General features: G+C 39.3%; 1 protein-coding gene across 1 annotated transcript in view; it reads left to right on the top strand.

The window, feature by feature from the left end:
* The window catches only part of COL19A1 (collagen type XIX alpha 1 chain), a gene marked incomplete at both ends in the record, with an annotated part of 189,375 nt that overhangs the window by 30,502 nt on the left and 133,095 nt on the right, over positions 1-25,778 (top strand). The window contains 5 exons of the mRNA XM_084260981.1: positions 540-815; positions 2,652-2,732; positions 4,627-4,752; positions 5,237-5,299; positions 16,191-16,244. Coding sequence (XP_084117107.1) covers positions 540-815; positions 2,652-2,732; positions 4,627-4,752; positions 5,237-5,299; positions 16,191-16,244 — 600 coding nt within the window. The remainder of the gene's footprint in view (positions 1-539; positions 816-2,651; positions 2,733-4,626; positions 4,753-5,236; positions 5,300-16,190; positions 16,245-25,778) is intronic.

The raw sequence follows: 25,778 nt of genomic DNA, 5'->3' as shown, positions 1-25,778 counted from the left end.
CTGATATGAATTTACAAAGTTACATAGAAGAATGCTTCAGGCTGAGAGAGTTGGAGTTATTTAGCTGTGAGAAGAGATCTTATAGCAGCCTTCCAGTAAGTACCTGAAGGGGGCCTACAAGAAAGCTGGGGAGGCACTCTTTAGAAGGGCATGTAGTGATAGGTTGAGGGGCAATGGTTTTAAATTGGAAGGGGTAGATTGGATATTAAGAAAAAATTCTTCACACTGAAGGTGGTGAAGCACTGAAACAGGTTGCCCAGGGAGGTGGTGGATGCCCCCTCCCTGGAGGTGTTCAAGGCCAGGTTGGATGGGGTGTCCCATCACATCTAGTGAGAAGTGTCTCTGCCTATGGCAGGGAGGTTGGAATTTGATGATCTTCAGGATCCCTTCCAGCCCTAACCATTCTGTGATTCTATGAACATAATTCTTGCCCAATCTACATAGTCAAAGTATTTTTATTATATATAGTTTATATGTGTGTTTAATTCTTATATTCTAACTTTTAGATGACCACTTCTTTTATTTTATTTTGCTTTCAGATTTCTGTCCTTCTGGATGGTTCAAAAAAGGTTGTGGAGTACATGACCAAATCTGCTCAGGGAAATATACTGCACTACACTTTTAAGAGTCGAGAAATTTATCCATTGTTTGATCGGCAGTGGCATAAGCTTGGTATTAGCGTGCAGTCGGGGATCATTTCCCTCTATTTGGATTGTAATTTAATTGAGAGAAAGCAGACTGATGAGAAATTCACCATTGACTTGCAGGGAAGGACTCTGATCGCTTCTCGCGCTGCAGATGATAAGCCTGTAGATGTGAGTAGTATAAAAGGAAAACCAGAAAACATGTTTAAGCTGCATTTTTACTAAAACCATCATAAAGAATTATGCAGATAAAAGGATCAGAACTGGTAATCAATTTTGAGTGTGTATTCTTACTATCAAGTCCTTAAGTCTTTTTCTCCATGCAGTATTCAGTGCTGTCTAGAAAGGTTGGGGAGTCCGCTTCTCTGGAGATATTCAGAACCACCTGAATGTTTTCCTGTGTGACTTAATCTAGGTGATCCTGCTCTGGCAGGGAATTGGACTAGATGGTCCTTCAAGGTCCCTTCCAACCACTGGCATTCTGTGATTCTGTAGCATCTCCTGTTACCAAAGTAATTACAAAAACTTGGTCCTGGTTTCAGGAATCTATTTTTCTGTATTCCCATTGGAGTAAGAACCACGTAATTAACGTAGACACGTTATTATTACGTTTGAAGATAACTTCCAGTGGTATTTTTTTCCCCAATTTTTATGAGATTTATTTATAAGTTTATATCAGTCATTTGTTATAGTTTGTGTCTCTGTGGTGAAGAGGAGACAAAAAAATTAAGGATTACCTTTGTAACAAGAGTATCAAATTCCAGGGTAATACATCCATGCAGAAATAGGGGTGTATGGTCCCTCCTCCAAATGGGAGGGATTAGGAAGTGGCTGGAAGTGTATTATCTGCAGCCTTTGAAAGAATTGCCTCATGATATTCTGCACTGTGTTCTGTCCCCAAGATGCTCTCCTCTGTTTCCTCACGCAGAGAGCTCACAGGAAGTAATGTGAAAGCTCCAGGAAGCGTCAGTTTAAGTACGCTGACATTCAGTTACCAGGTTTAAAGCATCTGTCTTGGAGTTTATAGTGACCATCTGAAAGTTTCAGCTATGTTATGTAGACAGTATGGTTCCAGATGAAAATAGCACAATGTAACTGCAAGCTAGCATCGTGACAGGAGTCAGTCCTGTGAGGCACTAAACACTGTGGCCTGGACTCGGAGCTCTTTTTTCATGGGACCAAGCTCATGTTTAATTTTATTTTCTAAGATGGAGTTTAAGTTTATTGGAAATGCATGTACCAGCTCCTCCTTTCCAAGTAGCACGCAGGAAAAGGAGCAGTTTCTTTTTATTTAGAGTTGGTTGCATGACACAGCTGGAGAATTCTCAGTGGAAGTTGTCAGTTGGGATTTCAACACCTGCAGGAAAACATTATGGGCATAAAGCTGATGAAGACAAACAGGGTGGAATCTGTACTGACAGCCACCCTTCTCAATTCCAAGTGTGAGGGAGAGAATAAGAGGATACAAACCAGATGCGGAAAGCAGCATGCAAGGGCAAGAACAGCTAGTTAGAATTTGATGCTTTTCACCTCACTAGTCCACCCAAAATATCTGAGACAGGAGCTTTGCATACAGAACTTGTGACTTTTGCTCTTAAGGTGATTTAATTGCAAGGTCCAAGCAAAGATCTGTCCAAAGTGAGAGAAGATGTGTGTGAGAGAGAGCTTATCAAAGCTTTGCTCTGCAGGAGAAAAATCACATTCCTAAAGAGGTTCACAAAGGATGTCTAGAGGGGTACAATGCCTATGTAGCCTAGCAGACCAGTACAGAGGGTTGCAACTTCGATGAAGATAGATTAAAAAGTTATTTACATCAATCTAATAGACTGTGTAATTTGTTTTTTAAGTGAGGAACTGTGTATTTTTTTTTGATTTGTCTTTTTTCCCAGCACTTCAGAAATATGCAGCGTTTCAGAGAGAAAGCTTATTATGCCAAGATAAGAAAACATGCTGTAAGAAATTATTTTTTGCATCTCATATTAATCTCTTTTTTTAATTTCTTACTAGATTGAACTTCACCGCCTAACAGTTTATTGTAATCCAAAACTTGCAACAGAAGATACATGTTGTGAAATGTCTGCAGACCTAGTAAGTTATTTGTTAAAGTGCAAATGTTAATACAAAATAAATTCCTTCACTGTTTCTTTCTAAAGAGTTGTAAAGAAATTTCATTAGAGGTGTTAGATTAATTACTTCCTGAAAGTGAATCCTCTATCTGGAGTCGTGGTACGTGGTTTCTTGCTGCCTGACTAAATGACACAGTGGAACTTCAGTGAAAGGCTCTAGGTGCTGCTATTGCTTTTTAAACGCATTCCATAGCATTGATTAATATCTAATTAGTAATTGAGGAAATTTGAGAAAGTAGGAAACAAATCACTGTGATGACCTGAAGATGACTTCAAGTAAGTCTTTTTAATAATAGTTGCCTCCAGTGAAGTGGAAGGAAGAGAAATAGGAAGGTGTTGAGAAAGATGTTCCTCCATGCTAATGTGGAGGAATGTGTGTTCCATAATTGGCAAGCACTTTCCTCTTTATATAATGCATGTGCTGGTATGTATATATTGTTTAACATGAGGGAAAACATTGATTTAGAGAGTTCACTTTTGCCTTTTGTTTTGATAGACAGAATCAATGTAAAATGCAAAACACTAAAGCTGTAGAAATGATTGAAGTTTCAGATGTGATTATTTTGCTGAGTCAAGTCCATTTGAAGGGGAAAAAAAAACTAAAAAAAAAAAAAAAAAGCTAAAATATTGACCTGCCAGTTATGAATAGCCTGTAAGAACAGGTTCCTCTGAAATAGTGAGCAGTACCATGACCACCCAGTCTGCAGTCAGCAAAAAAAAAACCCAGAGCATGCAGAAGGACTAATTGATTCTATCTGCAAAGAAATGGGAGAAAAAGGTAGCTGGAATAGAGGGATAAAGCTGCCCAAGAACAGAGGAGCAGAAGACTTTGTGAGAACTGACAGCTAATAGGTCCTCAGAAGAGTGGAAGAAGCTGGATCTAATTTATCAAAGGAAATTTCAATTAAAAAGTCATTTGTTGTTCGAGTATATTTCAGTGTATGTTCCTGATAATAGCCTAGGCTTTCTTTTCAATGTGTAACTTCATAGGTAAATGGAATGAATGGATTTTTTTTTTATGTAGGCTCCACTTTGTGCATGAAAATACAATTTAATTAGCAGTTACAAAATAGTAGCAAAAAAGTAGAACTGAAATAAACCCTAATTATATATGAACATGAAAGGCTCAAGGAAAGGTTTTATTAATAGCATTTTAAACATTCATTCAGCTCTATAGCTAAAAGCACCATCAGTTTCACTTGTATGTCCGATGCTGAAGATGTAAAAAGTGAAGGACTACTCGTTTGTGACTTTCCTATTGAAACCAACATTACATTTTCTGCTTCATTTTTTCATTATTTCCTTACCATTTGTAAGGGCTACATTTTCAGTAATTTAAGGGAAGGAATTTATTCTCAGATACAAATTTCTGCACTAAGCTGTAAACCCTGTAGGAGTTTCTTTGACAGAAGGCTTGCAGTAGAACTCGTTACATCTTAATGAGAGCTTCTGAAATTCACCTGGTTCTGTTTTCTGATAATGTATTTTCTCTCACTCATTCAGACGGGAGGTAGAGGACAAGATGAGACTGAGAAGTACCCTCTTTCCCCCCCACCTTTTTTCTTTTTTTAATTTTTATTTTCTTCCCATTGGCATTTTCTGCTTCGCTACTACTAATTTTGGGATACTTTTATTTCTCTGGGCTTTTTGAAAGAAAGAAGTGTGACAATCAGATCAGGTTTAACTGGCGCTGGTTTTGGTATGTAATGTCTGGACTTCATTTTACTACAGCCTTTTCCTGTTTGGTAATTGTTGTGCCTTCTCTGTAACATGATACATACAGGAGTATTAAAATAAAATGGTATTTTACCTATTAAGCGAAGTGGACTAAAAATCAGAAAATCTTTTTATTTTAGTGTTCGCATGAGGAGAGGTTACTTGCTACAACTTCATCACCAGTGACTGTTCATGCCAGCAAAATATACACACTTCCAGGAATGCAGCAAGAATCTAGAGAGAGATGCCACTGCTTTCCAAATAAAGTATGAGGTTTTACTAATGCTTTTTATTTCATCATGTTATTTAATCCTACTGGGAATTTAAAAAAAATGAGGTTAACTTTTTTTGCTCATTATGAAATCTATCTTCCTGGTTTCTGGTGTTGCTACGTACTTACTTTGTAGTTCCCAATTAAGAAACAGTACATATTATATTTAGTTAATTCACAGTTATAGTTGCAGAGATTTGTAAGGTTTAGCTGTTTGAACACACACACCAACAACAAATCCATGCTAAAAGTGAGAATTACATTTAGGCATTATAATTAATGTGAATGGTTTGTATCTGAAAATCAGTTATTTTCTACATAATGGGGGGGGGGTGTTAAGTCCTTCTCCTGGGTGTTGTGTTGTATGTATTGTGAGTCATTTGCTTTGTTAGGCTTTTGTGATAAAGACAAGGAAACCAAACCAAGCACATAATTTGAATCTGCTTCTTTATTTATTTTTTGATTTCTTTTACAATCAGGGAGAAACAGGATTGCCAGGAGTAGCTGGTTTGCCAGGCCAGAAAGGAGAAAAAGGTGAAAAGGTAAAACATCAACTGAATTATTTCTTTTGAACCTTTAACTTGTCCTTCTTAAATGGAAACTTAATGGATTTTGATATTCCTTAAAGGTATCCCCCTTCTGTGTAGGTTAAATCCTTTATCAGTTTCTGGTTCTTCACATGATTGTCCTTCCAGACAGCCTACAGCTGTCACCCTTTGGGGTCTCCCTCCATCAACACCATGGAACAGAGGCTACCTGCCTATATGCACACCCAACCCTGACAGCACGTCCTATTGCCTGGTCCCTGTACTCAAAAAAAGTGAGGTCATGTATGTTGTCTGCAGCAAGGGTTTTCCCATATCAGCTGTGTATTGCTGATGGACAGAACTCTGTGTGGTGGATTCATCTTTGCAGTCATAAGTAGGAGGGTATTAATTCACTCATATGACCTCAGCAGTGTCTGGTCTTTGACATTGCTCTTACCTGACACATTCTTGATTGTGAAGAGAGGCATCTGGAATTGGCACATACCTAGGACAGGCCATTTGGTGCTCCTTTTCTTGGGCCTATTTTGTATTTTTGTTCTGTAATGCTTGCCATGACATTCCTGTGTTATTTGGCTTGAGCCTTTCCTAATAATGAAGGTCAGCATATCAGATGTTTTCCTTTCAAACTCCATTCCCTAAGTTTGTTTGGAGGATACTGGATTAAAACATGTCTGGGAATATGTTTTTCTTGTGCTAATAGAAGGAGCAACTTGAATAAACTATTGCAAATCAGTCAGAAGGAAAGTGGAAAGGAATTTGGAGTTCTGGGAATGCAGTGTGAGAGACAGATACCTGAGATGTTCTAATCCAGAAGTTAGGACAGAGCTGTCCTACCCCAGCATCCTCCCTCACCGCACACTTTTTAATACATGATCTGAAATAGTTTGCGGAGACAGCCAGCACTTTTCCTAAGACTGAAACACATGCCTGAAATAGGTCCAGTTCTTAGAGTTGTTTGAAATTAAGTAAATTCCTTCATAACTTCTTCCCCAATGCTTCTTCCCTCGTATATGAGGTTCATTTTTGTCTGAAGGGGAACACTTGGAAGAAGAGGCTGAAGTCCCTTGGTTTGTTCAGCCTGTTGGAAAGTAGAGACTGGGGGGAGATCTCATTGCAGTCTGTGACTTCCTGACAAGGGAGACTGAAGGGACAGGTGCTGATCTCCTCGCTTTGGTGACCAGTGATAGAAATGAAGGGAACAGGATGAAGCCAAGACAGGGGAGGTTTGGGTTGGATATTAGGAAAAGGTTCTTTACTGAGAGGGTGGTCAGCCACTGGAATAGGGTCCCCAGGGAAGTGATCATAGCACCGAGCTTGACTGAGTTTCAGAAGCATCTGGATGATGCAGTCAGTGATATGCTTGGACTTGGCTGGCCCTGTGTGGAGCCAGGAGTTGGACTTGATAATCCTTATGGGTCCCTTCCAACTCAGGATATTCTGATTCTACTACCTCTATCTTTTTCCTAGGTGGGATAAAAAGTCAAGCATGCTGGTTTCTATAGCCCAGCTGAACCTAGAGGGATTGCTGGCAGTTTCCAAATTTTAGGAATTAGTTTTTGCTGGTCCTAGGTCTGTGTGTATTGAACAGTTGTCTGGGTCATGGTTAGTCCGTGTTGTCATCATAGGGAATTTCCTAGCATTTATTTTGTAAACTGCTGTTCTGCTCCTGATGTGATCCTTTTAGACTGCACCTATGATGAGAAAGGAGACTTCAGAAGTCTCAGGGTTTTGCCGTTCTGTCTCACGGCTGTTTAGCAATATTTACCGTGCTGAGCTCTGTATCTCAGATTAAAGCATGTGGGTACCTTTGGTAACCTCCAGCTCTGTTCTCCTGTTCATTTTACAAAGAAACGCTCGTTGCATTGGCTCAAAAGAACACTTAATGAACCCTTTCAAATTCTGTGCATCACTGATAGCAAATTACATGGGGGCATGTTTGACATGGCTGGTAATTCCAAAGTACAGGATTTTTTGTTTAGATGTAAAACTGATAATTGTTAAGTTTGAGATTTATGAAAAATAAATCTTTCACGATTTATGCAAAGAGCTTTGGGTTTTTGTTATGTTGTTTGGTGGGGATTTTTATGTAGTGACCTACTACCTCTAAGTCCAAATTTCATCTGCTTATCACCACCCCCAGTGATACTTTACTGAATACTTAGACCCTGAGCAGAACTGTGTGCATCCAGAAGCTCTTAGCCTAATGACAGTAAATTGACATTTGTGAATGTCAGTTCACAAAATTCAATGAATCAGCAGGTTAAACCCAGAGGTAGTACAGCAAATGGCTGTCTTCATTTGAATCTTCCTTATAATTGCTCAGTACTTAGTACTTGTTACCTTTGGGGTGGCGTTTTTGGAGGTTTGTTTTCGTAGGTGGGTGGAGGGCATATTACTGTTGTGACTAAAAGGATGGTCTCACTGTTGACCTTTGACAGCAAATAAATAGTGCCTCGAATAGTGCCTACCATGACAGACCCATGCTCTCTGAGATGTTAGTAACATTTTCTTCTTTGCCTCTGCATTTGTGCAATTTTTTCAGTAACTCTTGCTCTCGATGATGATCTTGCTACATCAATAATGAAAGGTAGAGAGGCAACAAGACCCCAGACCATCCCAAACATGCATGATTAATTTATTGCCAGATGATGCAAAGAAAAATAGCAGAGTGTTGTTGGATGCTTTGTAATTTGTTATAAATGAAGTAGGCAACTTGTTTATGACTTTGGTCATTGACAAGAAAGGGATTTCTCTAAGTTGCCTTGTGGTTCTTCAGCCTATGTCTCCCATCTTGCTTGTGCTTAGGTTCCCATTTTGTTTCCTTTTGCTTCTAAATCATATTAGCATCCAACTAAATGTATTTAAATGGCCCTGAGTGCTGGTACCCAAGTGAAACAAGTTAATGTTATTTTTTTTTAATTTCTTGGAAATGCTTGTATTCGTTGATATTATCTCTTGTCTAGCAACAGCATTCCTTAATCTTTTATTTTACAGTATTTCATTCCAATTTCTCATCCCCTGTAATTAATTGTATGACTGAATTTACATGTCTTTTTGTTGCTATGGGATTAGCAAGAAAGTCTCGAATAGGAGATGTACACAGAGGGGAATTAGGCTATATTCAAGCCTCCCAAAATTGCCCATTTCTTCACTCTAATGTAGTTGATCCCAGAGATCAGCATCTGTCTTGCCTTTTCATCAGTATCTAAAATATCACCAGTAAAAAGCATACTACCTGATAAACCATTTTTAGGCATTTTGAATTTAATTAATAGCCTGTTTCCACTTCATTCCTGTACGCTTGGCAGGACTCTTGGCAATCCTGTACTCCTGGCTCATCTTAGTACTGCTTAACGGGTCTGAGCCAAAGTGTATTATGGACCCAAATGAATAAAGTGTCATATTTTCACTGGAAAAGAAATTAATGCAAATATTGATTCATCTCTGGCAAGCTGTCCATTGGAGTGTACAGTAGCATCACTGATCAAAATTATTCCATTTGTGTGAATGACCTTCTTATTTGTATGCCTGGCCTTCCACCGTGGCTTCTCTTCACTCAACAATAGAAGTATTATTTCTGGTGCTTTGCAGGTGAGGAAGTGTCTCAGTTTCAAGACCGTCTCCCTTCTTGAATGACCAGACTATTCAATTTGGTACCACATACCCCTTACTGCACAGCAAAAACTGCCTCAAAGGCAGTAGTCTCTGTCCCTTTTCTTTTTCTGTGAAAGCTTGAATCAAGGGATCTTTGCTTGGCAGGATTTTGTTTTCTGGGAGATTGGCTTCTGCAGCTATCTGCAGCAGGGGACAACCTCCTGATTTTTAATGTCTGAATAATTAAGACTCAAAGTCACAAGGACCAACTTTGCTGCATACCGATCTCTGCCCTTGAAACATATATTTGGGACTGCTGGAGCTTTTTCCCACTGGATGAGAATTGAGAGGCAGTAGCAGTCAAGTGTATGATACAGGTTATCCCTGAATACTACACCCTGTCACTCACAGTAGCTTGATTCTTAGCACAGTGTATTTTACAAGTTTCAAGTCATCACAAATCAGGTGGAAGTCTGTGATTTAACCCGTTTTGATGCCTGTTCTGCAGAGCTAGGTTTCCTCTTCAGTTTGCTGTGTTTTCTGTATCCAGTGCAATTTCTACTACTACTTCAGCATGGTATATAGCTACTCAGACCCTTTTAAATATATTCATTATTGGAAAATGTCTTTTATCATGGTGTGAGGGTCCTGTTTTGTCCTCTATGTCTAGAAATTATTCAGAAAGACAGTAATTGGAATGATTACATGTATACTGAATATACATACTAATTTTCTATGTGAAAGAGGCTAAACCCAGTAACTGTATGTTGTCATTTTTATTTCTTTTAAGTAAACTTAGTGCCCACAGAAGATTTTTAAATTGAAATCCAGAGAGAATTAAGTATTTTAATATAATATTAAACCACTCCAAGCTGTGTTAATAGGTCACTGGTTAATGTTGTAAGTACATCAGGGAGCAAAAAGCCAGAGGCAGAACACTTTCAAACATTAAAGTGTCTATTGATGCACACCAGGGAGAAATTTATTGCTATTGAAGTGAGCTTCATTAATTTAAATTTTATTTAAGGAAAAAGACATTTAAAAGGCTATTTTAGGATCAGTAGAGATAGGTTTGTGCAATGTATTGTTGCACTAGGAAAATATTTGTAATGGAATGAAAAGGAGAAAGAACTCATGGAGAACAAATGAGGTGTTTGCTCTTTCTGTCTATTTTCCTTGCTAATCTTTTTTCCTTCTTCTCTGTCATTCCTCTTACAACTCAGGTCCACTTGATTCCAGCTAAGGCATATCTATGCAACCTTGAAAATGGTTCCTTTATGGTTTGACTTTTTGTTGTCCTCAGCACTCAGATGCGCTCAGAAGATTGGGGGTGTCGCCCCTTCCCAGTAGGGACACAGAGGGAGGCAACAGTCACTGGCCCCAGGGCAGGGGTTAAAACAGTGATACCCAGTTCGGGCCATGGCAAGTCTGAGCCTCTGCACTACAGCAGCCTGAGGACTTCCACTGGGAATAACAGGGATGATACCTTCTGGCCTATACTATGCTCCATGCTTCTCCCCCAGTGCCAGGGAAACCCTGGAGGGATGCGTCCTTTGTGATGAATTTTCATTCTCAGCCTAAGTAAATTTTCTGATGTTTTTTTTTCCCACCCCAAATAGTTTGGGGTGGAATGGACCGTAAAAGCTCATAAAGGGCTATTAGATTAGTCAAACATGACTTCCCCTCGGTAAAACCATGTTGACTGCTCCTAACAATGCTCTTACCTTGATGTCCCTAGAGACAGCACTAAGGGTAAGTCTTCCCATCAGCTTTTCCAGGGATGTAAGTGAGGCTGACCGGTCTGTAGTTACCTGGGTCTTCCGTCTTGCCCTTGAAGACTGGAGTAACTTCTGCTTTCCTCCATTCCTCATGTATCATTCCCATTTCCCAGGACATAGCAAAGATGACGGATAGTGGCCTAGCAATGACTTCTGCCAGCTCCCTTGGCACCCTTAGGTGCATCCCGTCAGGACCCATGCATTTGTGGACATCCAGCTGGCTCAATTAATCTCTGACCCAATCCTTGTCAGCCAAGGCAGACTCATCATTTATCCTGACTTTCTCTTGAGCTTCAGCTGTCTGGGGTTCCTGCAAACAGTCTCCAGCAGTCTACACACAAGGCAAAGAAGGTGTTCAGTAACACTGCCTTCTTACTATCCTCAGTCACCATGGCACCCACCTCATTCAGCAGAGGGCCTACATTGCCCCTAGCATTAGTTTTGTCTCCACTATTTGTAGAAGCCCTTTCTGTTGTCCTTGATCTCCCTTGCTCTCATTTTGGGCTTGGAAGAAGTGGTCCTTGAATATGGACCAACTATCTTGGGCCCCTTTTCCTTCTAGTACTCTGTCCCGTGAGACTTCCCCAGTAGTTCCCTGAAGAGGCCAAAGCTGGCCCTACTGAAGTCCAGGGTTGCAGTCCTACTTGATATTCTCTTCCTACTGCATAAGATCCTGAACTCCACCATCTCATGGTTACAGCCCAGTCTACCCTTAACCTTCACCACTTCAACCAGCCCCTCCTCGTTGGTGAGTACAAGATCCATCAGTGCTCCTCTCCTAGTAGGCTCATCCACCATTTGCATTAGGAAGTTACGGTTGATGCACTGGAGGAACATCCTGTGAGCAGCTGGCTGTGCAGACCTTCCAGCAAATATCTGGGTGTTTTAAATCCTCTCTGCTGAGAGCAGCTCGATTCAGAGTGTGCTGGTATTTTGTTTGTAATACCTATTTTTCTTACATAGATGCTTCAGGTGCTGTTGGCATGCATAATTATGCAGAGATGAAAACCAACAAGGCTAATTTACTTAAATCTTATAAAATCAAATATGATCTTGCTTTAAGTATTTTAAAAGTTGGTGTAGATTACTCATGTTATCTCAAGTAATATGTCCCCATTGTAGACAAGAACAAATACTATCGGTAGTGTGTGTTGTAGGCCACATTAATGTCCTTCTTGCAGTTAAGTGCACTTGCTTTTATCTTAGTACTAAAATCATCATCTGTACCTGCTTAGTACAGAGCCCTGCTAAGAATATTTTCCTCCTCTAAAAGTTCCTTGTGGACTTTGTTTTCTAAGTATGTATTAAAGTGTTGAGTTAATCCCACTCCATACTGCAGTGTAAATGTTTTAAATACATTTGCAATTCAAGAGACATAATATATTTAAATTAAAATACTTTCTCATATAAACAAATTATTTTTAAAAGGACTGTAATTTGTTAGGTAATTCCTGCTTTGTCACTACCTCTGCCACCACATTTGGTTCTAGACCCTTTGCTGTACGTGATTCTTCAGTAGCAATGTGTGATAGAGGAACCAAGGTCCTGTATTTTGTGTTTGCTACTAGGGTATCGTTTCTAGTTCTATAACAGGTGCATTGAATAAAGGCTGAATGTGCACAGAGAGAAACTTCAAGTGCTTTTGCATCTCTCTGAATTGTTACTGTAAAAAAAAAAAAAAAATCCCATATGTAATACTGCAGTTGGCCTCAGATGTGCAAAGTTGCTTCCACTTCAGAGAGAAGGCTGATTGGTGTCATTCAAAAGAAGTATGTTTGCTGTCTGCAGTCTCTTGTTAAGTATGTAGTTTGGCTTGGCTTTATGGGAAGCTGACAGAAGCATTTTTATTTGCTTTATTTTTCAGCCTGATGAATTTCCAGCCTGCCTGCTTATGCGTTTACCAAAATAAACACTGTCAAAAATATAGTAGCCATCTTATTGTTTTCCAGAGATCTCTTTCTGAATAATGTGCTATCCCTTAATTTATTCATTGAGTATCTCATGGGCGGTTGAAAAGGATTTTCACTAGTGCCCTTAGTAGAAAATTCTAACAGTAGACTTAAAGCTCACAGTGCTACGTATAATGTTGTTACACTGAGAGTGCCTCTGAACATGTAAATGCCAGCACTGTACCGCTGGTGCTCACCAGCTTACAAAATTGTTCTTCTGGGAGTTCATGTTTCTGTTGGCTTTGGTAGTCCGAAGCAAATGCCATTCTGTAGTTTCATTCGCACTAATTTAGTTACATAAACTTAAAAAGCTCGATTGCAGTCTGTGTCAGGAGTTAGAATGTGATTGTAAAGGCATAAAAGAGGGAGGGTAGATATAGGCCTGATGTTCAGGAACCCTGTTTTGTCATCTCATTTTATACTTATGGCATCTACTGTATAAGATGCTTGTTCACTTTTGTAAAGGATGTTTAGCTCTGCAGAAGGAAAGGAAAATGACATTATGCAAAAAAAACGCAAAACAAAAACACCTGGGCAAAGCCCCTTTTAAAAATGTAGTTACCCACTGTTTTGGGTTTTTTTTTTCCTTTTAATTCTGTTGTGCTGGCTGTGTGAATACTACTAGAGCTTGTACAACATACGGCATCTGATCTTTAAACTCACTGAATAAAAGCATGAAAAACTAGAATCTTTCAGGCTGTGATTATTAAAATCACAAGGTAGTAGGATAACTTCATGATTTAATTCACAGTAGATTTGGAGGTGAGTCTGTGGTTAGCAGAACAGCAGTGTAAACATACCTTGGTTAACTAACTAGTATGTCACAGATGCTAAAGGCTTCCTGGCATGTATCAGGACATGTAATTTTAGACCATACTGTATATAAAAATACACTGCTGAATGTAAGGAAAGTGGTTCTGGTCTATTAAAATCCTGGCAAGTGGCATAAGGGAACAGAGTATGCATAGATAAGAGTCAATCTGTGGGTGATGAGATAAGGTAACCAGGGGCCAGTCCTGCTTCTTTCTCATCATGCCAGTGGCTTCCTGCTATTCGCACGCAGTAGATTTTGGTCTCCTGAGATGGAGCTAACAGGACCATTCCAATAGCAGAATAAAAAGGACATAGGAGATGGCTCGTTTGCTCCTTCAGAACATTGCTGCTTCTGAGCAATGGTTTAAACTTCTGACTGGGATGGTGCTCTGTTCCTGGGAGTTGCTCATTTTGCTTGATTTTCTTAGCACACATATTATAAACAAAGGAGCTTTGAGCGAGGCTGCACACATGCAGTTACTTTATGATGGTTTCTGGAAATAGTTGGTAAGAAATTAAAATGGGGAAATTGCAGTGTTATGGTAGGCAAGAAACGACAATAGTATTAGTTACAGTGACAATCATTAGGACACATTCTGCTTTTAAGAAAAGATAATAAGGAAACATGATCTGTAGCACTTCAGGTTTGTTTGTTTGTTTGAGGCTTTTTATTTATATCTTGAGGCTAGAGACATAAATATTGAGTTCTCGGGACTTGAGAGTGCTGTCCAACAGCCTGGACCTGACCCATAGGATCCTTGAGTAGAACATAAGGAGAGTTAAACATCATGGAGTATCATGTGCTGAGCCAGTACCTGTTGTCCACCAGCGTAGTGGGAATGCTAGGGAAAAGCATAGATTATAAATCCTTTATTTACTAAGGTTTAAAGGTTTTATAATACCTGTTCTGGGATATAGCAAATACTGCTGTTATATACTAGTCTTGCCAACCTTACTGCCCCTTTCTTAACTTCAGAAAGGCTAATAACTTCAGAAGGACAATGTTTATGCTGAAAAGATGAAGATACCACAATATTCAGTATCTCTGTCTATGAAGCTCTTTCATATTTTTGATTCTGGTGCGGGTTTTGTGATTTGTTGTTGGTTGGTTTTTTGTAAAAGCTTTACCAGCAGTGTTTGCATTGTGAGTTCTGGGATACCTACCTGATGTTCCTGTACCATAACTACATCAATTAAAATCACTTTAAACCTGTCAAGGAGATTTAGGTTCTACTTTAAGAAATAGTTATGCACTTCACACAGGGATAATCTCACATAAACTGCAGGAACAATCATCCTGCAGGATCTTGGTCTCCTTGCTCTCGAGAAAGAGACCACAGGCTGCTGGGATGTTGTTCATTTGTGCACTTCTTATTGTTCCTCTTGTGAACTTTGGAGCTACTTTAGATCACATGACCACCACCAGTGTGGTGACAGAACACTTACATTTTGTGGCATAGACAAAGCCTTTTGCTACAGTGTCCTTTGTCCTATATGTAACAGAAGAAAAAGAAATCACTGCAGCACTCTGAATGTATCCCAGTTACAAAGATCATGAGAAACTGGTATTTGTTACTTCAGAGTGAGTTTGACTAAATTGATGAGCTTTGCTTAGTACTGAGAAGCTTCTGCATATGCTGAATATCAGAACTCTGATTTTCCAGGATCCTTCTATTGAAGTTACACACTTTGTGAGTTTAGGGGTCTTGGGCACTAATTCTTCAGCAGTGGCTTTTGGGTTTGTGGTTTTAGATTTGGGCTCCAAACCTAGGTTTGCAACCAATGTAAATCTGCCTCTTCTGCTTCTTTGTCCAACTTTTTATCTTAGAAAACATTTTAATGGTTAATTCTTTTATAATCAGTAACATTTTTTTCCACAAAGAATGGGATTGCTACCAAAGAGGCTGTGGCATTTTTGGTTTGATAGAAAATGTTCTCTTCTTGATGCAAGTAGACAAAGCTAATGTTTTGGTTTTAAAATAAGAGTATAATATGCTTTCAGTGCTTTCATTATGTTCCTCTAGCATCTACTCAAGTTTTATTTTAAACTTTGTAACCCTTGTAATTGGCATTATTAAGAAAAATTTCTGTTTGTTTCCTTCAATCATTTTTAAGACTCGTAGTCCAATTTGCAGCCTCTGGGATCTTCCATGCCTCTCCTGATCAGTCAGTTGTCTCTTAAAGCTAACATTTACTGCAGGGGATTGGACCAGATGACCTTTAAAGGTCCCTTCCAACCTAACACATTCTATTACTCTATAATTTTCTTATAAATTGCTTATGGTTTAGGGTTTGGTTTCTCTGAGGAGGTAACAGGGAGGAAGGAACTGAGTTTAAATAATGTCTTTTAAAAATATTGTGGGCACATGCATTCTGGATCGAAGAAAGCTATACTATATCTTGGGCTTTGTCAGCACAGAAAATGCTCAATGCAATGAAAATGGACCCACTTGGCTTCACTCTGCTGTAGCAGTGAATTCTCTTAAAACCAGCAGACTTGCTTTTTGTGGAAATGTCCATGTGCAAGTATTTGTCAGATGAGGGTCTTAACTGATGTTAGAGGTGTTTGAAATTACATTGATTTTGTCTTATTTTAGTGTTACATGTAAGGCATCTTCCTCCACAGTGGATATTTTACTAAGCATGACAAAAACAGGGTGGAAGATGTCTTTCTGTTGGATAAGATATGACCTTAGTAGTTACTAACTTCAGAAGTCTTTAGAATTTCTAATGAACTAATATGTTTTGTAGGGTGAAATGGGTGCAAAAGGACAAGACGGTGTTGCTGGTCCTCCCGGTGAAAAGGTAGGTTTCTGTATATTGATAGGCAATTTGACTCACTGGAAGCGTTCATCCTGTCTGTGACTTAGCAGTAATTATATCCAGAAGTGGAAGGATAGAAGAATTCTGTTAGAAAATTAATGTCCCTTACCTGGACTGCTGTGTTTTTATCACACACTGCAAAAGCCTCTCGGATAGACAGTACTCTCTGCAAGTGTGCTTGTTTAGTTTTTATTTTTTCCCCTGGAAGTGGTGGTCTGTACAGAGCCAGAGGAAGTTGTTTGTTCCCCTGTGCAGTTTGTCATCTGCAAGCCTAGAAGAAAGCTCCTGTGGTCCCAAGAGGCTACTCACCAGAGCTCTGAGATAAGCGCCACGGTCCAATAAGCAAAGATTTTAGGAATAGCCATGGAGAAGAAAGCGTGTCAGCCTGTCTTTGTATCCAGGAGAATAAGTTTCAGTTCATTTCAGAAAGTTAGTGTGAGGTTAAGGCAGATGTGCACATTTATTGAGTTCAGACCTAATTACCTGCATTAGAGGAAGTCTACCAGTCTTAAATCCAGCATCTTCAGTATAGAAGGCAGCCCTCATAACATCGAGGAAATGGTGTGTTGCCGGAATTTCTAATCATTTAGACTCTTGTGATTATTTTTTCCCCTGTTCTATAGTAATATTTGAAAGAAATAGTGGATTTTCTGCATATACATGGCAGCCAGTTAATATGTACATTAAATTTTCCAGATCCATATATTAGTGCACTTCACAATTTTTATTTATTTCAAGGGTGTCTTTAGTATCACCATTTAAGTGCTCAACCCTCAATTCTGTCAGTTTAGGTTCTTTTTCATCATGTAAGTCAAGTTTCTGTTCTTTCAGTACCATAAAAACTATGCCTTTTAAAGGTAGCTGTTCTGCAAGAGACTCAGAATTGCAATATTGTCCTTTATTGGTTGGCATGCTGTTCTCACATGTATAGAACATTTTAGTAATGGCAAAGGGTTTGGTTTACTTTGTAATTATCCAGATTTCTAAGAACTGAAATAAGTGGCGTTTTATTTCAACTGTCAGGTTTTTTAATTTCTTATTAACAGGTTATAGAATTATAAAGACATATTTGTACTTACTCTTTCTGTATTTAAATTTTGTTTTGTTAAAAATGAGGTTGATATGTTGCCAAAAAGGTGAATTAGCATCAGCAGCAAATGTTATCATTTTAAGTTGTGTATGGTAGAAAAAGGGAGATCAGGCTGCAAAGATATTCAAAGGGCTTTGCAATGTTGAGGGACCAAATCATAAAGTGGCATGTAAAACTTAGAGAAACTAATAGTAAAGAGGGGGAAAAAAAGCAAATGTTACGTATTTCATGGACCCCGAACTTAGCTGTTACTGCTCAGGTAAGTGGTCTTAGAATTACAGATCAATTAAAACATACTCACTGTTAAATATTAGTCAAATAAATGGAATTTAGGAAGAGAATAATGAACAGGACAGAAGCATCTTAATGTCACTATTATTACTGAAACCAGATTGTGCTGCATCTCAAACGATGCTTATGGTTCCAGTTCCCACATTTGAAAGCAGCTCTAATAGTACGAGAAAACATTAAGAGGAGGTGTCAAGAGGGATCAAGAGTATTGACAGCATGGACTTCAATTTGAAAGAGACACAACTCAGAGGAAATATGTCCTGTTCTGCACTCTCTGCATGAGTGGAGCAGAAAATATTAATAGGGATTTATTTATTTATTTATGTCTTCAGTTTGCGAGCTAGAACATCAGACCAATCTGATAGCAAGTTCAAAAGGGTAGAAAGGACTCATTCTTTCTATTACATGATTACAGTTTGAACAGTCTGTCACAGGGTTTATACAGTCTTAAAAATTATTAGGAAGTTGTTGGAACAAAATCCATGGAGTGTGTCAGACACTGCTGCTTCTCTGAAAATTCTTGAGCTCCAAGATGCTGAAGTCTTAGAAAACCCACTAGAGGAGTCTTTATGTGCTGCTGTGTTGTAATACTGTTCTGTAGGCATCTGTTGTTGCCACAGTTGTGGTCATATACTTGGCTAGAGAAACCTTTGATTTGATCCAGCTAGACAGTTTTTACTTTACTGTGCTCCCAGATGTGAATTAATGGAAAGAGTTATTGTGAAACATTGTAGATTGAATGAGATAGATCTAGAATGAAGCTGTGTTTTCCCTTGGCTCTTTCTTTAGTTCCTTCTCTGATGTTATCTTTCTTTAACATTACCGGGCTCCATTGCTTTTCCAGTACAAGTTGTTATTACAGTTTCCATGGTTAATAGTGTTTGGGTTTTTTTTGCTTAGCGCCCTGCAGATTCACCGTAAGACCAAATCCCAAAGCTGCTGTTAGTTTACATAAGGCTTGACAGTCAGATCATATTTAGTATCAAGATGCTGTACTTTTCCTAAACATTATAACTCTTAATTTGGACTACATAAAAGCCATACAGTTGTTGTTGCAAATTGAAAATTAACTACTGTTGAATCTAAAATTGGCAAAACAAAAAGCTGTTAAAATCAACCAAATAGTTTTAAACTAGAAAAGGGCAGATTTAGGCTGGATATTAGGAAAAAAGTCTTCAATATGAATGTGGTAGATAAGTAGAACAGGTTGCCCAGACACCATCCCTGGAGATATTCAAGGTCAGGCTTGATGGCGCTTTCAGCAACCTGATCTAGTAAAGATGTCCCTGGGGGGTTGGACTAGCTGAACTTTAGGGGTCCCTACCAAACTAACATATTTTAGGATTTTGTACATGCATAACTACATGAAGAAACTGATATACAGTCACCCAGTTGCTTCTAGCTGGAGTTGTTGTGTCTGTGAAGGGTAGTACAGTGCTGTGTGGCATTACTGGCTCCTTTCTGGAGGTAGAATCACAACACATTTTCCTTGTGTTGGGAATGGTGTTAATATGTTCTGTCTCTCAGATGGTGCGTCAAAAGTTGTGTGAATTTTTGTGTATCTGTTATTTTTGGGATACTTTTTCTGGGATGCTCTGGATGATAAAAATGTACATAGATTCAGAGTCAACAAAGTGAAGGAGTGAAAATAATCACTGTTATGTTGTCCTGTTTCCTCCAGGACAGAGCTAACTTCCCCAAGCAGCCAGCACAGGTGAGCTGGGTTGGCACAGGCTGTTTTCCACACCACCTGACATCATGCCCCTGTAAAAGGGCTGTTCAGGGAGGGGCAGCTCCTGAACAGTCCAAGTGTGGTTGGGCATCGTCAGTTGTCCATCAGTGCAGTGCTCTGTGTTACCATGGCTTGTGTATTCTGTCACAGACTCTGTTATTGGTCCAATTAACCTGTGCTGTGCCGGTTTGCCTTCCCCTGCCCATTTCTCCTCCCCATCCCACAGGGGGAGACAGGGGTGGGATGAGCAGCAAGTCCACCTCAGCTGCAGCAGAACCACAACATAGGTAACAGACACATCCCTTACATGTCCAGAAATTGCTGTGCAGACTCTGCACTGCTGGGTAGCACTTCTTCATCCTCTTAAACCCTTCAACATGCATTATCTTTTGGTGGAGTTAGGTTTCTTTGGCTGGTATGGCTATTTTTGTCTCTTTCAGCACTCCATTTTTCTGACCTTTGTGCAGATGTACCCTGAGTCGCTAATTAGAAACAGGGAAAACTATATATATATATGTATATATATTAACGTATATGCAGTCTGAGGCTTCAAAGAGAAGAGAGGCTTTTCCTGAAACACCCAAAAACTATCCACTGCAATACTTCTTTACTTGTACTTCTCTCCCTGGGGAAAGGGTCAGAGAAAAAATACATGTCAGATCTTACTAATTTTGCTACGGGTAAGCAACAGGATCAATTTACTTGACTTATGACATTTACCTTAGAATTAGATAAACTTGGCTATTATTAAGACTGTTTCTGTCGAGTGGATTAGCTCAAATGTGCTTGACATTGTAGTGAAAAACTCAATTTAGAATCATCTTATTCGATATACGTTATTGCTTGAGAGAATCTTACCAGGAGAATCTCCAAGGAAAATGCTCCATGGTTGTATACTTAATTGTCAAAACCTACGTAAATGGTGAGAAGTCTGTAAGGCTTCATGTATGGCCTTGACTTTCAGGGTTCAAAAGTACAAAAATAGATTGAGTGCCTTGCATATCTTCAGTCCATCTTCTGTGATGTTTGGCCTCATGTCATTTGTAAGGCATATTCTAGCTGACAACATAGTTTCCCGTTCACTGATTGCTGCAGTGATTTTGTAGCAGTTGTGCTGACTAATAGGTACAGATCTAAGTGGTATAGATTTGTAGGAGGTTCTTGTCGTTTGAGAGGTTGGATCCACTAATACGGAGAACACTGAAGTCTCAGTGACCCTAGGATGACACAAGAATAGCCTTAACACCCAAAAGAAAACATCTGAGTGTTCATAATGTGGTTCTTCAGTTTTGCTCATTTTTCTGTTGCAGTCCTTGCAAGCTGCCAAAGTAAAAAACATTGTGGCAACACCCCAAGGCTGCTGTCTCATCCTTCTTCAGGGCAGAAACAGCCAGTGTGACAGTGTTGATAAGCAATCTGGAGAGTCAAGAATCAAATGCAGTCCCTGTGGAGCCCTGTCTCAGTCACACAAAGTCACAACAGCATATTGTGGACACCATCACATATATGACTCTGATGTCTATTTGAAGGAACTACCTAGTTCTTTCATCGCTGTCCTTTTTCAGGGAACTGTCTTAAGAGGCATTTTCTAAATAGTAGATTCTACGTAAGGCAACAGAAGACGTTCTTGAGATTATCAGAGAGGAGAGTCCTGTGGTGTTAGTTTATAGCTCTGAAAAATAAGAGGGTAGTAGTTTTGTTGGAAGGAAACTTGTTTCATTTGTAGACTATCAGAAGATAAGGAATACTTTGCCATGATCCCCTTCCTGCCATCAAGACTGATGTGTAGCTGAGCCTTCTTGGGACACTTTCTCAATGTATCTGTCAGATTACAATAGAAGAGGATCTGGAATGTTGTGGTAAATCAGAATCACTATACATGTGAGACCTTATGTCTTTGCCTTCTAGAGGTGTTTGTGAGTCTGTGAGATAGAAGAAGAAGATGTTGAGGAAACACTGTGTTAGCCTACTTTTTGGTGCTTGGCAAGTGAAGTTGTCTCTGGATACACTTCTGAAGCAATTTAGTATAATTGGATTGACGCCAGAGTGCTGGTTTATGGCCTGAGAAATTAAATCCATCCCTGAAGCAGAGGTTTGAGGTGACTGGAGTGCTTTCAGGTGTAGGATGACAGTTGCCTATCTACTGCAAATCAGGCTCTAGAAGTTAAGCATCTCTTGATGTAGCAGTGAGACTAACCTCTTTACTAACAAGAATTCTGCCATTAAGAATGGTCTTCACACGCCATTGCTGGGGGAGGGGGGAGAGGGTTGCACCACTGGTGTGACAGAGCAAGCTTGATTCACTGCTGGGAAGTATTCCTAGTAAAAAGTTCATTTGCTTTCCTAGTGTTCTTGTCATACAGAAGTTGTGAGAGGACTCTCTTTTTGGTGAGACCCACATGCTTCTCCTTTACTGAAGTCATCAAGTCAGGCTGCATGTGTGCTGGTCCTTTGCATAGCACCCAAAGGGGGATATGCATGAGGATGGTCAAATTTATTGCTAATATTTTGTATCAGGAGAGAACAGGGTTAGACACTCTGCTCTTCGTGTGTTGAGTCCTCCTTTTGTAGTACGCTTCTCAGACTATTTGGAAGGCCCAGAGCTTAAGGGGATGTACACTTTGAACCATGACTAGAAGATGAAATATTCCAGCCTTAAAAATGTATTCCTAGATCTTTCCTGAGGAGAAGGAAAAAGAAAATAGCCTACCAAACAATCTCTGTGTACTTTTAAAGTTAAGTGAGAGAGTTCCTAGTTCTGAGATAGGTTGCCACCATGGCACATACTTGGATACAAAGAACTAAGCTTCTTGGGGAGTTATGGCTTATGTGTGTTATGGGTCCTGCTACCCCTAAAGGTCTTAAGCTTCTGAGAAGGTGCTGATGCCAGCAAAGTTCAAAAGATTCCTGGTCTGAAGCTAATTGGCTCTGTTCTTGGCCATTCCATATGTTCCGTTTTTTTTCTTCTTCTTCTATTATGAAAATGCTTCTGCTTTTCTTGGATCCTGTGTTCTGAAAAATAAAACTGATGATGCCAGAAGCGTAATTCAGAAAACTCAGAAGATTTACGGAATTTAACTGCTTTTGTCTGTTCCCCTTTATCCAAACCTCCCTAGTAATTGCTTTCTTATGGTTCATGGTATACAATTTATAGTGATGGAGATGATGCATCTATATTTCTTAAATTAACTTTTATGACATAGTTGTGACAACATCGACTTTTAATATTTAACTTTAAAATGGTATAGCTTTACTGTTGCAGTTTTTTCCCCAATTTTTGACAATCTAGTTTATGAACAGACATCCTCAAATATTAAATATAACAAGTAAGGTTTGTAAAATAGCCAGTTTTTGCAAGTAAGCCTGAAAAAGCAGTGAAATTCAATGTGCTGTGCATTTGCTACTGCGTTGTATTGGGTGCTCCCAGAGTGTATGAATAAAATAAACAGTTTAGACAGGTTGAAAGGAGAAATAAATGCTTATATGAATAAAAACAATGTTTATCGCTACACAACTTAGATTTATATTCGAAGTCAGACTAGAGAAAAAAAACGAGTGTGTATTTCAAGAGCTCTACAAACTGTACGAGTGCTATTTGTACTTCAAGTCATGGAAATGAGATTGGGTTTACATGAAACTCTGCAGTAGGTATCTGTAAAAGGATTGTTCCTTCTTTCGTTCACTTGCATGTATTTGTAACAATTGCCCACCAAAGTCTTCATGAACTCACATGTTTTATGAGCTAGAAGATAACAGGACTGGAATATCTAATGCTGTTTGTGGCAGTGTTTCTCTCATTCGACTGTACAAGATGGTTATTTATAAGTTCAGTTTTCTCAGGCCCATTATCACTGTGCTGTCTTCAGTTTTAACTGACTTTAAAACCTGACACTGTTGATTTTATTATTGTTAAATTTCATTACTCTCTTGTAATATGATTCTCCTTATATTTAGTGTACAGGTAAGGAAATTATTAGTTCCCCAAACATGATACAGATACTGTTTGTGGTACGCATGCTGCATAAAGCCGGCATGTTAATGCTTCCGGAATAGCCTGCTTTGCATTGCCTGCTGAGAAGAGCTCACCTTTCCCTTAGTGGTATCTCAGAAAATGAGTTTGAAAACTGCTGCATTCTAAGATTAATTTTTTATGATGAATTTGAATTCGGAATCACAATATAAAACATGGCTTAGAAATGTCCAGTGCTTTGTTTTCTAACAAGTTTTAAATAGATATACATTAATTTAAAAATTGGGGGGAAAAAATTTAACTGACATGCTAGTATAGCATGGACTTCAAATTACTTTCAGAGATGCTTTTAATACCCATCTCCGTACTGAGTTACTCCAGGGTCAGGTTTTCAGGGCTAGCGATGTCATAAACTCCACAGCCGGAAACTTGTTAAATGTCCATCCAAATCAAATCGTGTCATCATGAAGATCCCTGCTTCCCTGTTGCTCCAGCTAGGTCATGAAAACCCTGTTTAGAATTTTCCAAGGCGTATTTCACTTTTCCAGAAAAGCCATGGATATATGGCCTATTATGCCAGTTCAGCATATGCTCGTGGAGCATCAATCACTCAGGCAAACCTACAAATCTGAGGAGATGTTGGTGCTGCTTACAGTAAGGCAGTCTTTTCCTTGCAGCTGTCTCAATAGATCTTTGGACTCAGTGCCTTCCACATTTCAGGTGCAGATCCTTGACGGGGTCAGGATGTTTCTGAAGTAGCTCATCAGCATCTCTGAGAAAGCTTCCAAAAATGCACGTGGATCACTGGATAGGTACCACTTAAACTCAGTTTAGTTTGTCTGTCCAATTTCTGAGCTCACATCGCTGCTAATCAGTTGTATTTCAATATTTTTAGATCAAGTATGGGCATAAATTGTGCAAGTTATGCAGCTTTTGAAAAATCCTTGTACTTCTTTACTCTGTCTACAAGAAAGATAAAAAGAATATATAATCAATACTATAGGAAAAGGTATTTGACATGAGAAAGCTTTTCAAAGTTAAATTGTGAGCTGTAAAAATGTAAAACCAAACCAGTATTTTAATAAGAAATAAGGTGCAGTTTTTAAAAGCAAGGCTGTTATGGGTAAATAAGTACATCGATTAGCCCCCAAAAAGGCAGACAGTGAGTTCCTAATTGGAAACTTTATTACCACTAAATTTAAAGCCTTGAGTTCGGGAATTTCTGGCCATTGGAAATGAGGCAGTTGGACACCATCTATTACAGCAACAAAATTAGCATAAGTTCTGTATTATTTTTGTCTCATTAGTGTCATCTTTGTGTATAATCAACACACATTTGATTTTAAGAAATGGATGACTATGAAAACAGTAGCTCTTGATAGCTTTCTGATGCATAAATATGCTCTCTAAAATATCTTATGGGACAAATACTCTTTAGGCCATTATGTTTTCCAAGGCTTGTTTCACTGTTTCAGCACGTATAGTTCTTGCTTGCTCGCTCACTCTCTCTCCTTAGCATTACAAGGAAGTGTTTTGAATAGCCTTTGATCATAAATTTGATTCCAGAGAGCTGTCTGCTGCGCTGACTTATTTTTGCCTTATTAGGTGATTTTTGCAGTTCACAACTCCAGGAACTGTTGAGCTCCCTGGTTTTTCAATTCCTAAAGCTAAACGACAGCAGTTCAGTTCATTTCTTGATAGAAAACTCTGTGGAATCGAATTACCTTGCGTGCAGTGACACCGCTTGGGTGTTCTTTCCATTCCGGAGGGAATGATGATAGTGATCACTGTAGGCTGTGTACTGCTGGTGAGCGGAGACTTCATTTTTTAATTAAAGAATTGATGCTTTTTGAGGGGGGCGGAGGGGAAGAATAAACACATCAATCTGTCAGTTGCCCCATTTGGGGAAAGCTGTGGCATTGTCTGCTGTCCTTCTGCAGTTTCCTTCCACATCAGATTAGTATATCTCCGTAAAACAAAAATACAAGTGTGTTTTGGGAGCCAGATGGTAACACTCGTGTTGCTCAGAGTCACAGCCATGGGGTCCTTCAGGCAAGTGACACTGGTGAGATCAGAGTGGGCTGGGAGGGGTATACCCTCTGATATTTGCAAGGAAACTCTTAACAACCAGCAGAACGTGGCTGGTCACAGGGGCCCGGCGTGCAGCAGCCGCTATTGTCATACGAGGTGCGGCCAAAGAAACCAGAGGTCACCGTCCTTTTTGTCAGGGTCTGGGCTGCTGGGAGCAAAACGGAGGGTGGCACGCTGCCACGCAGGACGGGCTTTTGTTAGCATGTTATGTAATGTGGAAGTAAAAAATAATGTGGTTGTTAAATAATGCAGCCATTAAATGCAGCTCTTTGTTCTCTAATTGTAGAGTTCATGAATACTCTAGCTGTGAGCCTGCCTGGCTCTGGGATTCTTAACTGTGCT

This window comes from Gallinula chloropus (assembly GCF_964237585.1).
Source record: "Gallinula chloropus genome assembly, chromosome: 3".
NCBI classification, from domain to species: domain Eukaryota; kingdom Metazoa; phylum Chordata; class Aves; order Gruiformes; family Rallidae; genus Gallinula; species Gallinula chloropus.
The sequence above is the reverse complement of the archived record's forward strand: the minus strand, read 5'-3'. Positions and strand labels throughout refer to the sequence as shown.